Raw genomic sequence first — 15,591 nt, 5'->3', positions numbered from 1 at the left:
CTCACCAGTATGAAGACAGATGAACACTTCAAAAATGACACAAAGAAACAGTGTGTAGCTGGCTAAGTAAATACTACAGAGAGAATTGTATTGAAACAATAGATTTAACAGTGAGACTCAGATATGTAACTGAAGAGTCCAATATATGAAATATGAATATGAATATTGAAAAAGTTATTCTTACTTGGGTAGGAGAGTATTGAAATGCGGGGTCCAGTCTAATGAAAAATAAAGGAATGATTTAACTTACAGTTGGGTTGCTCACCGGTGGCCACTTTGCATTCACACACACACACAACACAAACAAATCCTTAAACAATATAAAGGCACAGAATGTAATATGAATTAAAGTCCAATTGGGTCGACCGAAGGGAAGTTGATTGTTCTGCAGGCTGTCAAGGTAGAGTTGAATCCTTGCGAGAAAATAGAATAGAATCCAGGCAAGAATTATTAGGAAGAGTTCCAAAGGTACAATGGCGGGCAATATATAAAGGCAAAGTAAAGTTAGTGTTCTCCAATAAGAATGGTTAAAGATCCTTCCATGAGATGGCAATGGAGAGTGAATAGTATAGTTCCTGTAATAGCCGAGAGCTAGGCTTCTGGGAGATTTCAATGGTGATCAGTATCAGGAACGATGAGATTAACCATTAATTTATATTTTACAGTTACAGTAGGCTTCTTGAATGTATATATAATTGAAATTCATTCAGCAGGAACAGATTCAGGTATATGATATAAAAACTTTAACTTTGTATCTAATTCTCCTACAATACTAAATCCTATGTCCTCATGGCTTGGGGGGTTAAGGTCCTCTGAAGCCACATGGCATACCCAGCATTTTCTTTGTCTAACTAAAGGGAGGGGCCAAATTGGAGTAATGATACAGTAACCCAATCAGTAAAGTAACTTTCTCTAAACCATCCTTAAAAGATCTCCTGATTGGAGTTGCTACCAGAAAAACTCTGACCACAGCAATGTCTGTGCCAACTTTTCTAAGAACAACGGAGTCCTGTAGTAAAGAGGCAACCCACATGCTAATGGACACTAAATTTATGTACAAAAACTGCAGAAGAGACAATGAACTTCTGTTCTGATGGAATATTTTAAGTAAAAGGATAAACTGTGAAGCCAGCAGCTTACTGACTATAAACAGGAAATGGAGCCTGTTTACACACGCGTCATCAGGAATTCCGACGGCCTGTTCTGCCTTTGCTGGAAACGCCGTCCAGCGTTTTTCCGTACTTGATTCAAATATGTCTTTTGGAAACACGAGCCAGGCATTGTGGTTGTGGTTCCGGTTCCTCGAACCCTAGGTGTCCCCGGAAGAACGTCACAGCTCGCGCTGTTAGTTCCGGAGGCAACACTCCCCTCCGATGTAGGAGACTCTTCCTCCTCTGGGAAGTGGGAGTAACAGTCATCTGTAATCCCAAAATCTAGGGGGTCGACCTCGTCTAGGCCGAACAGGTTGACCAACGCTCTGCAATCCAGAACGTCCTCACCGGGGAACAAATCAGGTTCCATTCTATCCTGATGTCGCGGCCGGGCTGGCCGTGGGTTGCAATCGCTCCTCGGCACCGATGTCTGTGTTCAGTGCCCGTCTTTGTCCTACCCCCTCCCCAGAAAGGGGACGGAGAAGACCAGTCAAACGAGCCTTTCAAGCTGGCTCTTCCTCTTGTTGCCGTCCTGAGGACCGGCGTCTCCTCTTGGTTTTCGAAACCCGTCATCGGAAGATGGTGAGGCCTTGTCTGAGGCTGGGGGATAAGTGTATCTCCCTCTGCCGTGGGAACCTCGCTAAGGACCGGCTCTCTTTTCGGATTGGGAGCTTGCCCCTGCTATACCGTTCTGGGGGCCCAGCAGTTGTTACTCTCGTCAGCTCCCGTCCTCGGGACCAGCTGTGGCTCCGGTTAGGTCTGCGGACCGGACTCCTTCCCAGCAGTCGGCAAACTCGTCGACTCCCGGCTTCAGGGCCGGTTTTGGATACGGTCTGGAGATCTGCGGACCGGGCTTCTGCCCCTGCTCCCCATTCTGGGGGCCCAGCAGTCATTGATCTCCTTGGTTCCCGACTCCGGGACCGGCTCTGGATCCGGTGTGGGAAGTCGGTTCTGGACTCCCTCCGGAATCTCTGGGGACCCAGAATTCGATTGCGGCTCCGGTTCTCAGCTTCGGGACCGTTCTCGGATCCGGAGTGGAACCTCAGTTCCGGACTCCCTCTCGGGTATTGCCGGACCCGGGCTCCCCGGAGCCCATCTCTGTGTGCGTACCACGCCGGGTACCACTCTCCTCAACTCGGACATGTTCTGTCCGTTCCGGTCGGAACTTCTAATGGGCTTTTTCTTGGCATTGAGCCTTGCCCTTGCCTTCCCCCTTGGTCATATCAAATCCGGACGGCGCCGAGACCTGGGGGGGGGGGGCAATTTCTCTTTCTCCTCTCTCTCTCCACTCTCCTCTTTCTCTCTCTCTCTCTCTCTCCGGCTCTCTCTTGGCCACTCTCCACTCCATCTCCAACCAACTCTCTCGCTTCTTCCTCACCTCCAGTCTCTCCTGCAATTCCCTCCCCTCTCGGAGAACCATTGGGGTACAGGATGAGGTCCAGTTTGTCCCAGAGCTTCGAACGCTGGCTAGCCAGCCATGTGTCAAATTCTTGCCAAAGTGCTGGCGTAAACAAGATTTAGACCAAACAAGGGTCTCTAGGACTACAGGTCCTGCCTCTGGGGCAAATATCCTGGCCATCCCCCACCCGATCCGGGCGGAACATCGAACAATTGACAAATTACAAGTGGCTCCAGTACATGACTGAAAAACTCACTTTAGGAAAGACTCGAAAAAGTAGTCTATCGTAAGAACGTAAACTAACCATGGAAATGGAAGAAGCAGGGTGGGGACATAAACTAACAGAAAGTAGAGATACGTGACAAAAACATCGCGCCCCGCTCGGGGCTCGCGGCTTACAAAGTACGCTACAAAATTAAATCCCAACACTTAGAAAAGCGACCAAGTAACGACGGTACATGAAACCGAGCAAACATCTTATAAGAAGTATAACAGATATAACACATGTAAACAAAAGGCGAGACACCGCCCATCCGCACTAGTGCGGAACCGCTACAAAGTACGCTACAAAAGTGGAAACCAACACTTAGAAAAAGCGACCAAGTAACGAAAGTACATGAAAACGATCAACATCGTGGCTTACAAAGTATGCTACAAAAGTGAAATCCCAACACTTAGAAAAAGCAACCAAGTAACGAAAGTACATGAAAACGATCTAACATCTTATAAGAAGTATAACAGACAAAACATGTATACAAAAGGTGAGATACCGCCCATCCACGCTAGTGCAGAACAGGTAAAAACGAACGAAGCAGTTTCGCGGAACTACTACCTGAGAAGGTAACGTTACGTTACTCAAAAACGAACACATGGGCATGGGTCGCACACTAAAAACAGCCCCCAAACTCCCTCCCTTTAGAAGAAAAGGATACTTATCAGGCTGTTAACGACTGTAAAACATTCTGAAATCCCAAAGGATGTATAGAAGGTAAAAATCCAATGTACAGTATTCAGGGCAATTTCCGTAAGATTTTATATCCGCAACAAAAACGTATGTGTAAACACTTTGGATGGTAGAATGAGAAGGGCAACGACCGGGGGAGCCAGTCGCTGAGGGTGCACAGTGTTAAAAGATTACCAGGACATACTAGACACGGTAGAATTGGGTGCTAAGGTTGTGAGGAGACAAGTAAGCGAGGAACGAAGTAAATTGTTTGTATCATGTTTGTTAATTACTGTACATCAGTATTGAAAACCTTTAATATATGTTAGAATTGTTTTCAGCGAAACTGATGTACAGCATATGATTCCTCTCTTACAAGGTAGTGATATTCTGCGAAAACGTACAGTTTTTGTGAGTTTGGTCTGACTAGGGCGAAAAATCTCTATGTTGATGAAGACCATTGGTGAATACAACGCGCACACAAGGAAAGTTTTGTACTAGCTTGCAATATTTATATGTGGCGTACTCGTAATCGATATAGGCTGGCATTGTAACTTACAACCATATGGTGATGTTGTGGAACTAATGGGACTTATATGTGATTAAATAGTAGTTTAAATCAAACATATAAATAAAGACACAGTACAGTGTGTGCTCCAACAGTAACATAAATCTTTGCAAAGGCAAGGTAGCAATTGGCAATACGATGCATTCCGCTTTGTGGGATTCATATTGTAAACGGTACTTACCTTACCTAGCCTATTACAGTAGTTAGAAACAAAGCTATTGACCTAACGTTATTGGGCCTTGAAGTAATAGTAGTGTAGGCAACTAGGATGTCGTTCAACATTTTCGTGAGATAAGACCTCCTTCAAATGAGTAGCTTGTTGTAAATTATTAACTTAACTACGAAATGAAATCATTAGAAATAGCCACGGGTACATGACTCAGTAAAGAACTTTATGTGATGACTAATATATATGTTCATTATACATAGGTCTGTAGAACATTATCTGAACCATCCTATCTGGAATGAACGTCCCCATATGAATGAATCAGTTGTATACGTAATGTACAATGTTTATGCGACAACCTTAATTAAATGCAACTGAATTTACTCCATCTACATCCGTTAGGGTAAACGTCTTGAATTTTACTTACATCAGCTCCTTTATTCGTCGACATTTCATTCCATAGCGAAGCAAATTCAAAATATCCTTTTCTGTTAATGTCTCCTGGTTTGTACTTTTTGCATCACCATGTCGTCGATATTGATTTCCATAGGATATTCCTGATAATGTCCCCGTGTTGTCATACTGTGCATTACCTCCAGCTATGTGTATCTTTTCTACAGTCGGAAGTATTGGTAAAGGTATCCCGCTGTGTAGTATAATAGTGTCCCCTTCAAACTTGATGGAAGAGTAATCGAGGTGTAAACAAGATATTGGAATCTGTGACGGAGACAAGATTAGAAGTTAATATTTACGAACAAGGCGGCAGTCTTATGACGTTTGGAATTTACAGTAATGTAAGATTCTTTAGAGCAACATAAAGTGATACAATCGTAAAAACAGTCCACCACGGGGTATACATTCGATATATCATAGTCGAATGAACCTCATTCAAATTCACTTGGCTGGTAAATATGGATGAGTAGTGTATTGGTCAAACACAATCTTTTTTTTACTTTTACTAAGAAGTTTAGGATTAAATGCTATCAACTAAATAACAAAGCTTCCTTAACGCATGTTGACGTACCATATTCTATGTCGATATTCTTCTACAAATTAGTATTGTATTGCAAACATATATCCTTCAGAAATTCCAAAACTTACTGGTTTGGATATTTACGAGTGACGAGCTTACCTGTCTCCTCACAACCTTAGCACCTCATTCTACCGTGCCTATAAAGTCCTGGTAAAATAATAACACTGTGCGCCCTCTATGACCGAACCCCCCCCCTCGGTCACTCCTCACTACTCATGAGACCACTCCTTAAAAGTGGCCTCACGGTCACCGAAATAGGGGTGGCCAGAATCCTCTGGCCACCCCCAAGGACTCCCGTCGACTAAACTTCTCAAAGGTGAGCCCTTAACAAAAGGCACTGATGCCTTCCTAGCAGGGAGAGTGTAATCCTCCCCGCCGCAGCGGGTAAGGGGGGGGGACACTCTCCTGAGCCCTGCAGGCGAAACTACCCCTTTTTCCTAACAAGGAGCCTCATCCTGTAAAGGCCCAACACTTGCTAACCCTAAGACAACTTAGGTGAGTACGCCTATGAAAAACACAGGGTGCAAAGTTGCCCTCACCGATAGACCTGGCCGATGACTCTTAGTAGTTGTTGGCTCTGTCTATCTGGTGTTGTGCTTGGAGTCGTGAGCCTAGTCGAACGACTGCTCCCCCGTCCGGCTGTGTCCCACCCCCTCGGGGGAGGGAGGCGGGAATGGAGACAGGTAAGCTCGTCACTCGTAAATATCCAAACCAGTAAGTTTTGGAATATTTACTTCGCTCCTCGCTTACCTGTCTCCTCACAACCTTAGCACCGAGTGGCACTGCCCGATGGTGGGAGGCCCGAGGGGTGGGACCAAGTACCAACCGGACCTCGCATCACCGCGCTACCAAAAGCTGCCTCGGCGTGTAGAGTGTCAGGTAAGTAACAGGCGACGGACGTAGTTGGTGTTTTCCACGCTGCCACCTTGAGGATGTCCTGTATCGGGATACCGGCAGAGAGAGCTGTGGTAGCCGAGGCCCCACTGATGTTGTGATCTCTTGGCCGGGTATCCCCCCATCGTGAACGGGCGGATCATCTCTACTAGCCATCGGGATAGGGTATCCTTGGCGGCTGCTGTTTAAGGTGGTCGTGGCAGGATGAAAAGGGACGTTGTTTGTCTCAACTTCTCTGTCCTGTTTAAGTACCACTTCAGTGCCCTGACTGGGCACCATCGCTTGTCCTCAGCCACTGATGAAAGGGTTTTGATTTCCGGAAAGAAAATGTCCCCGGGCAAGAAAGTCAAGGCCCGGTTCTTGGCAATAAGGGACGGTTCTGGAACCGTCCTCGCCCCATGGCCCTCGAATCTGATGTGGTTCTGTTTGGTTGTTAGGGCTTGGAGGTCACTCCTTCACGCTGACGCTACCGCAATGACGAAGAGTGGTTTCTTTGTAAGAGCAGCCAGGGAAGCGTTCCCCGTTGATTCGTACAGCGGCCCTGCAGCACTGCTGAGAGCCCCGCAGAGGGGGCTAACTGTCTGACTCGTGGACGGCGATTAGCCATGCCTTTGGTGAGCTGGTCAATGTCTGGGCTAATGCCCAGCGTGGAGCCGTCTGGAAAACCAGACGTCCCCGTCTGGGGCCTGCGTGTGGGACCTGCGGCCTGGGACCCGGAGGGAGCCACTAGGATGAGTTTACCCTTGGAGCTGCGAATCTTCCTCAGTATCTGGCTGATCATGCCAAAGGGGGGGAAGAATTTAAACCTCTGGTCCGTCTCAAGGCAGGGACCTGGCGCTATGTGGGAGGCTGCAGGTGGGACCGCCTGTTACAAAAGATGGGCAGCCCATTGTTGCCCTTTGTCGTAAGCAGGTCTATCAGAGGTATGCCAAACATGTGGAAAAACCTACCGCGTGTTCCTTGCGAAGGGTTTACTCGTCGGGGTCGAGTTGTCCCCTGGGCAGAGCATCGGCCCTCACACTCTCCTTTCTGGCTATATGGGAGACCCATAGGGCCGTGCCAGATTCTGCAGCTGTGGTGAGGGTCTCCCATGCCAGACGGCACAATCTCTCTGTTCTGGAGTCCTGAGAGCGAGGCGGAAGTACATGAAACCTGGTTATCTTTGCAAATAGAGTGTTGGGGCCGACCCTTTGCCCTGCTGACGCCACTGTGGTGCAGGAAAGTGGTTTCTCTGTATATGCTGCTAAAGAAGTCAAGGACCGTGGCCTGTATGATGACCTTGTTAGCGCCTGCAGTACAGCAGCACTCGCGGTACTGCTTGCAGTACCACAGTACCGCTGATGACCCCTTTAGTTATCAGCCAGTTGCAATCAGAAAACCTCTGAAGAAAAGTAATGCCTTGATGATGTAGACCTAAGCTGTACCCTGTAGGGAGGTTTAATGGAGGTTCTTTCCATGAAAAATAATATTAATAATAATATTGAGGGTTGAACTGCGCCGGCCTATCTATCGATAACGAAGCCAGAGGCGCTAGCAATATTACCCTGGTCAACAATAACCTGTTAAACTGAGAGAAATCCCTCCTGGATGGAAAGGCGCAGTGGAGATAAAGTGCCTTGCCCAAGGAAACAACAGAATGATCTGGCCAGGACTAAAACCTGCAAGCCTTAGATCACCAGTACACTGCCTACACCACTTGACCACAGTGCTCTCCAAAAATTGAGTACTGAATGGATAGTTTGCTTCATCAGAGTCTTAATCAATGCTACAGCTGCTATGTGGCTTTTACAACTACAGTGTATGTATGTATTTGTGTATGTAATTTAGATCATCCTGCAAGTAGGAACTTGTGAAGAAGCCTCATTGGCTTATCAAAGCCGCAAGCTGACCAAAGTCAGTCTCGTACATTCATATTTTAATGTCCATGACTATGAATTGTCAACAGCTCTGTAACTGGACAACATACATTAATCTTGGGGTGACTTGAACCGGGGACCTTTTGATTGGAAGGCACCGGGTTTAACCACTGAGCTAACTAAGCTACAGCCCTACTCACCAGGAACAAACTCCCAACAGGGGATGTGTAGGGTGGGTTTGTAGAAATTCCACCTCATAAATCCTGGCTGTTGAACGGAGTGCAGGGAGTTACTCAGCAAACACAAAGGCGTTACTAAATGTTTAGTCTTTTGCTATGATAGCGTTATTAGAGGTGTAAGAAATATGTTACCGAAACCCTTTAGGGGCTATTATTTCAAAACAATTTCCGTTAAGACATTAATATAACATTAATATAACGTAATATCTCATAGGCATCTTATGTCAACGTTTTATCAACACCACATTTAACGTAATAACCACGTATTGAATGTTATGATAACGTACCCGTTATTTCTCAAATCTCTTCCTGTCGAGATGTGTCCATTTCGTAGTGCAGTAAAGGTTTCCAGCTTCCTATTGAAACCACCTAGCGCCTAGGCTAGTCAAGACTAGGCCCTCAGGTGCTACGAAATGCAACTCTGCTTAAGATGTCGGAACATCGAACATTGTTCATGAAGCGCATGCTGTATGTTCGGAGCGTGTTAGCGCTTGTAACTTGCTGGGGTTGTATCCTACCCCTTTTTCAACTTACTAACGCGTTTGTCTTGGTATTTCACCAAAGAAATAGGAAGAAAGGCTTATTCCATAGGATCGCTCACGTAGTCGATAGCTCGTTGCAGTAAAAGTTGAGCTTACACGTGTCAAGCCAGGTGGCTGCTTGGCCCCCCCCCCTCCTCTCTTAACAATGTGCCACGTTGTACCTTTTTTTCTGGCAGTTTGCCAAGGATCTATGAGCGTTATGTTTCCTGGCACTTTGCCAAGTCTCGAGAAAGTTCTCTTCCTGGCAGTTTGCCAAGGTTTTAAAGTAAACGGAATACTGTACGTCATGAGAACCGATTTGAAACCCCTCAGTCTTACGCATTTTGACATGTTCTGGAAGTGGGTTCACCAGTGTTTTAAACGACAGTGTTTTTAAACACAAGTAAGATTTTAACCTAGGCAAATGGCGATGAATTATGATTAGAGAGGAGTATAATTAGCGAGGAGAATATGACCCATGAGTGTCTGCAGGTACTCGATAAATAAACACACATTTGGGATGTGTAGTGGTAGCGGTGTTTTTCCGCAAATGATTCAAACCTGTCGTCGCCGCTCAAGCTGCTAGTTCCGGGGGGGGGGGGGGGGGGACACTCCCCCTATTCTGGGAAGCGGGAGTAACCGTCCTCTGTAACCCCGAAAACTAGGGGTCGACCTCGTCGTCTAGGCCGGACAGGTTGCCCGACGCTCTGCAAACCAGGTCGTCCTTGCCGGGGAACAAATCAGGTTCCATTCTTTGGTCTGGGATTGATCGTGGTGTCGCGGCCGGGCTGGCCGTGGGTTGCGATCGCTCCTCGGCATCGATGTCTGTGTTTGGTGTCTGGGGATAAGTATTTCTCCCTTTGACGTGGGGACCTGGCTCGGGGCTGGTTCTCTTTTTGGATTGGGCGCTTGCCCCTGCTACCCCGTTCTGGGGGCCCGGCATTGGTAATCTCGTCGGTTCCCGGCCTCAGGACCGGCCGCGGCTCCGGTTAGGGGGTCTGCGGGCCGGGCTTCTGCACCTGCTACCCCGTTCTGGGGGGCCTAGCAGTTGTTAATCTCGTTGTAAATGTTGATGTAGTTGTAAATGTTATTGTAAATGTCGCAGTTGTAAATGTTGTTACTCTCGTAGGCTCCCGACTTCGGGACCAGTTTTGGATCTCGTTTGGAGATCTGCGGGCCGGGCTTCTGCCCCTGCGCCCCCGTTCTCGTCGGGCCCGGGCCCTCCGGAGCCAATCTCTGAGGACCCAGCAGTCGATTGTATAGCTCTGGTTCCCGGCTCGGATCTGGAGTGAAACCTCGGTTCTGCCTTCCCTTCGAGTCTCGCCGGACCCAGGGTCTCGCCGGGCCCGGGGCCTCGCCGGACCCAGGCTCCCGGAGCCCGTCTCTGTGTGCGTACCACGCCGGGTACCACCACGCCGGTACTCCTCGACCCGGACATTCTGTCCTTTCCGGTGGGATTTTTTTTTTTTTTTTTTTTTTTTCTCGCCGGACCCGGGCTCCCCGGAGCCTGCTATGGGACCGGCTCCGTTTCAGCGACCCCTCGGTCGTACTCTCTCTCTCGGACCCGAGCTCTCCGTGGCCTGTAGCCCGCGCTCCATGGGTCTCTCTTGCTGCGACCCGGACTGAGACGTTGCCTCTAGCCCGGCCGAGCCGTGCCTCTTCTCAAGAGGTCTTTTCTTGGCGGGAGCCTTGCTCCTGCCCTTCCCTCTGGCCGTAATCAACCGGACGTCGCCGGGACCGTTAGGGGTACTCTTTGCTGCGACCCGGACTGAGACGTTGCCTCTAGCCCGGCCGAGCCGTGCCTCTTCTTAAGAGGTCTTTTCTTGGCAGGAGCCTTGCTCCTGCCCTTCCCTCTGGCCGTAATCAACCGGACATCACCGGGACCGTTAGGGGTACTCTTTCTCTCTCTCTCCACCTCTCCTTCGGCCCTCTCCTGGCCACTTTCCTCCACCTCTCTCACTTCTCCCTCCTCCTCTCTCTCTCTCTCTCTTGTCTCTCCTATATCTTTTTCTGGGGCACCGATGGCCTAAGGAATCAAGTCCAGCCTGCCCTAAAGCTTGCTTCTTAGACTCGTAAGCCACTGGTCTATCTAGTGCCACTGGGCTGGCGAAAAATTTATACAGACCAGGCATGGGTCCCGTCTGGTGTAGGTTCTACACTTAGGACACAAATCGTGTTCGACCCAGGATCTGCCTGGCCGAAACATCGAAAAGTTAAAAAAAAACTTCAGCTGGTTACGAGACCAACTAAAACGCTCGAATTAAGGAAAGACTAACTCTTAAGCTTACGGAAATATGCGAACTAACAAGAGAGCGGGAAAGAACGGGAGGTATATAACGGTGAGTAAAGGTACGTAGCGTAACCTAGCAACGGCAAAATACAAAAAACGCTACGAAGTGGCCTAACAAAATCAACACAAGCTGAAAAAGAACATGAGAGAGCGAAATATAGAAGAAGAAATCGTGAATAGAAATACAATGTAGACATGCTATGAACATGAAAATACAACGACACGCCTATAGCGTGGGGAAGGGAAATTGGCGGGAAACCTAGGCAGTTCGCGGAACTGCTACCCCCGCAAAAAACCTAAGGGCGGAAACGCACTAGGAATAAAAACAGTCCCCAAAACCCTCCCTTTCAACAAAAAAGGATACTTATCGGGCTGGAAAGGACTGCAATACTCCTAAGAATCCGAGGAAAGAAACTTCCAAAGATCGCTAAAGAAAACCAAGACGAAATCCAAGGGAAATATATCCACAAGAAATTCACGTGAAGACACTTTTAATGGTAGAATGAGTAATGAGGAGTGACCGAGGGGGGGGTTCGGTCATAGAGGGCGCACAGTGTTATTATTTTACCAGGACTTTATAGGCACGGTAGAATGAGGTGCTAAGGTTGTGAGGAGACAGGTAAGCGAGGAGCGAAGTAAATGTGTGTATATTGGGTACAGTAAACATGATATTTCGAAAATTAGTGCAAATACTACTGTAAGTACAGCTAGTCAAGTTGGTACACTGTTGAGAGGATTACAGGCAACGACTTTTATAGCAAGGAACAAACTGTGATCATTCATCTCTCCCAAACTTTGCTAATACATATTACCTTAATGAAAAACAAACGATTGCTTTCAATTTGTCTTAGTAATATCAGACGACTTAGCGTAAACCAGGAATTCTGTCGATGTGCTACTACTGTATATCAGTGACATCACTAATAAATCATCAACAAGTAGCATACGTTACTGCATGCGTAGCCATGCAATGTATGAAATTGTATTTTCTTAAATGTTCTACCAGTTTCCTCCTCTTTATTGTGTAGTTTTATGTTTATAGAACAACTGCCCAATAACTGTTATGACCATCCCATTGTAAAGTATCGGTTACCGACAATACATTGGCATTAATGATAACTGAGATTACATAATGTTAAAGCAGTAACTTACATGATTAACCAATTTCATCTAACATAAACGGCTTGCTGTTCCAGACTAAATGTAATCACCGAAACATTTAACTTTTAATATAATTCTTGAAGACTTTGGTATATATTCTTAACTCTTTTTGAAATTCCAAAGCATTTACACGTCATGCTTTTATGTTGAAGTATATATTCAATTTTCTAAATACATCATCATATTGATTTGGTGTCAAATAATGAACGTGAACTAGAGTTTTAGCGCAATTGGCACATGCAGATATTTTTCTAATCAGTTTAAATATACGACAACCTTTGCAATTTTCCTGAAAAAAACAGTGTTTATTCATTAGCTAAGAAAACCATCCAACTTCTTTAAATCTATGAAATATTTAAAGCGGTTTAAAATAATATACTTTTCAATGACTGTCAATGGACTTGAGAATAAAGAAAAACAAAATCATTATACAAATAGTTAACAGTTCCTAACTTAGGTGTAGGAAAAAAAAACCTAAACACCCATTGGCATATATTGTGTGGCTTTCAATGATCAGACTGAGTATGACTATGACATTTGTTACATTGTGTTACATTGTTTCAGAACTTTTGAATGTATAACTAAACAAAATTGACTAATTTATCAAAGTCAATTCACTGCGCTATCAATTCATTCATTAGAAAGAAAAGTTACACTACACTTAGAGCCTTTGATACAAGGTTTCTCTGTGTACAGTACGAAATACCCATTTTTGTTCAGATATGCAGAAAAAATTGGTTATTTAGGTTACTCTCTTCTTTTTAAATGTTAAAGGACTATTTTTCATTAGCCGACTTACATCATTGTTAGATGCAATCTCCAGCAACTGTGTCGTTGATCTTTGAAGAAGAGCGCTGTCGCCTTCCTGTATCTTAACGTCACGTGAACAGAGATCTTTCACAGAACCCATAATGTCGTTGACATCACCAGTTTGTTCCAGGATACAGAGGATGGCAAAAGTATCACCGCCTGGTAAACTCTTCAAATGGTTGATCAGTTTCTTTCCAGCATCGGGATCCAGACCACAAGCAAATCTAAAGAGGTACTGAAGATCAAATGGATCCAAGAACCTGAGCGTTTCTTTGATATTGTCTGCGTTCTTAACAAGAGTGACAAGGTGGTGGGCTGCATACCATTCACAGAATAGTTTATGATAGAAACGGACCTCTGTTGTAAACAGTACATTGTCTACAGTAGAATCATCGCTCACTACATCTTCTTCCACCAAAATACCAATTAAAATATACTGGTGATAAGATTCTGGCCCAACTCTTTGGCAAAATTCAGTCTTAATCCATGACAACTGTTGGTTTTTCTTGTTTAATCCTGCAAAAGCTATTTTGTCTAGCTCATGATGTTCCATTACAAGAAGATACCTGTTGTGTCTATTGTCGTTAAGTTTCCGTTTCCGATTCAGATGGTCGTAAAAACATCGAATTATGTGTTTAAAAAACTGTGTGACAGACTTGAACTTCATGACGTCTCTCTGATCATGAGCCATGTGGGCAAACATCACAAATATCAGAGGCACCTGGCAAAGATCAGCAAGGATGGAGTTTTCGTATAGCCGTTGTTTTATTTCTTCCATTGCCTCATCGTTTTTACCTACTACGGCCTTGCGGATGTACTCATCCCTAGCTTTGTCATCGAACCCTGTTAGTTTGGCCCTCTTAGTTTCTTGTCGGAGATTGTCTGGAAGATATCTTGTCGTTAAGCTAACATCAAAGTCTTCAAACAGTTCCATCTTGATGATCCTGTGTACATCATCATTATCATTGCTGTCCCTGCCAGGATACTCATCATATCCATCCAAAGTAATGTGGACGGACGAGCAACTGTTAATGATCTTTTCAATATCATGTTGGCTAACACGGGGTTCATGGGATAGAAGGAACGACTTAATCGCCCCAAAGAGATGCTTTACTCTTCCAAGTTGTCTTAGCCGAAGAAGAATTAGAATTTCTACATTTTTTATCGGGGAATCCCATACATCATTGCACCAATCGTAGGCCAGCTGAAGGGTTAACGTCGACTTACCATACCCGGGCTCTCCTTGTATTATGCGTCTCTTGGATTTAAACCGGAAGTCAGTATAAACACTTTTGTAAGATTCTAAACGCTCCCATGATCCTCCGGGACCTCGCGTTAGCTCTGGTGCCAGACAAACTTCAATGCCCCCTTCTACAAAGACCTTGTCCACACAATAAAGTCTATCTTTAACATATGGTAGCGGTTGAATCGCATCATATTGGTTTTTATATGTCTTTTTGAGACCTTCTATCAGGAATATTTTCTTTTCTGAAGACAAAAATTAACAACATGTAAATGTTCTACGTATGACTAAAATTTATGAACAAAAAGTTAATGGCACACATGGGAACATGTAAATCTCAATTGTTTATTCGGTACTGATAATACAGTTTTGTTACTGTTCTGTGTTATTAAGACGACAGGGGGGGTTACATTTTTACCAAAAGAAAGTAAAGATTCACAAATGAAAATGTCAGAGTTAAAGGCATCTACCTTGAAGTTCAGGATTCAGCTCCATTGTCACGTGATTTACTCCAGACAGTCTACGAAGCGCGAAGGGGTCGTGTCAGAACAGCCCCTGCCCATTGCTTCTGCTAACCTGTTTTTCTTTCTTAAAAATATGAGAAAAATACTGAAACTAAATATTTACATCATTCTGTTAACTGTCAAAATATATGCTGCATTGTTTTGTTGTTGCATATGGATGGTTCAATGTTTTATTAATAACCAGACAGCAAAACTGCAGTGTGGTTTCAATGATGCTACATGAATAATCTTATTTGAATGTGACACACTATAGTGGCATTGAAACCCTATTCACTGTGATCAACATCTTTGAACCAAGGTTTCCTGGTCTGTAATGATGCATTAGGGTAAATCAAACAATTTAGGCTCCTACAGTACTGATTTCGCTTAACTCCCGTTGAAAAAAAATCAACGATCGATAGCAAAAGTTAAAAATCGATAAAAAAAAGTTGAAATTCGGTTAATTTCGTTGACAAGATTTAGACTACTGCGGGCACGGTTGTCAACGAAGTTTCAACGAAATTTCCACGAAAGTTATCGCGATCAAAAACGGCAAAGGCAATTCTAGACATATCAAGGTTGTGACTTGCGTTGAATCCTTAGTGTAACTACAGCCGTTTTCAGACTCTACCAGAAGTTGCCGAGGAATATTACAAACGTTGCAAAAGTGTGATTGTATATAAGACGGAGTAAGTCCTGTACTAGGTGTTTGAAAAATGATTTGGCTAGGATAATAAAAACTAGTCTTGGTCGATCGTAGCAAGCACATTCTATGACTCTTAAGTTATAGGCTAGTATTAAACTAGGATAAGTT

General features: G+C 45.0%; 2 protein-coding genes across 2 annotated transcripts in view; one reads left to right on the top strand and one right to left on the bottom strand.

Annotated features, from left to right (window-relative positions):
* Positions 1-4,644, top strand: part of LOC139982139 (uncharacterized) — a 272,671-nt gene extending 268,027 nt beyond the window's left edge. Inside the window, exon 2 of the mRNA XM_071994742.1 lies at positions 446-4,644. Within this exon, the coding sequence (XP_071850843.1) occupies positions 1,578-2,672 (1,095 nt within the window). The 5' untranslated portion in view covers positions 446-1,577 and the 3' untranslated portion in view covers positions 2,673-4,644. The remainder of the gene's footprint in view (positions 1-445) is intronic.
* Positions 1-15,591, bottom strand: part of LOC139982518 (uncharacterized) — a 105,644-nt gene that overhangs the window by 76,101 nt on the left and 13,952 nt on the right. Inside the window, exons 2-4 of the mRNA XM_071995411.1 lie at positions 14,745-14,862; positions 13,021-14,519; positions 4,655-4,944 (exon numbers count right to left, since the gene is read on the bottom strand). Coding sequence (XP_071851512.1) covers positions 4,655-4,944; positions 13,021-14,519; positions 14,745-14,769 — 1,814 coding nt within the window. The 5' untranslated portion in view covers positions 14,770-14,862. The remainder of the gene's footprint in view (positions 1-4,654; positions 4,945-13,020; positions 14,520-14,744; positions 14,863-15,591) is intronic.

Source organism: Apostichopus japonicus, chromosome 16 (assembly GCF_037975245.1).
Source record: "Apostichopus japonicus isolate 1M-3 chromosome 16, ASM3797524v1, whole genome shotgun sequence".
Classification (NCBI taxonomy): Eukaryota; Metazoa; Echinodermata; class Holothuroidea; order Aspidochirotida; family Stichopodidae; genus Apostichopus; species Apostichopus japonicus.
This window is presented reverse-complemented; position numbering and strand designations above follow the sequence as displayed.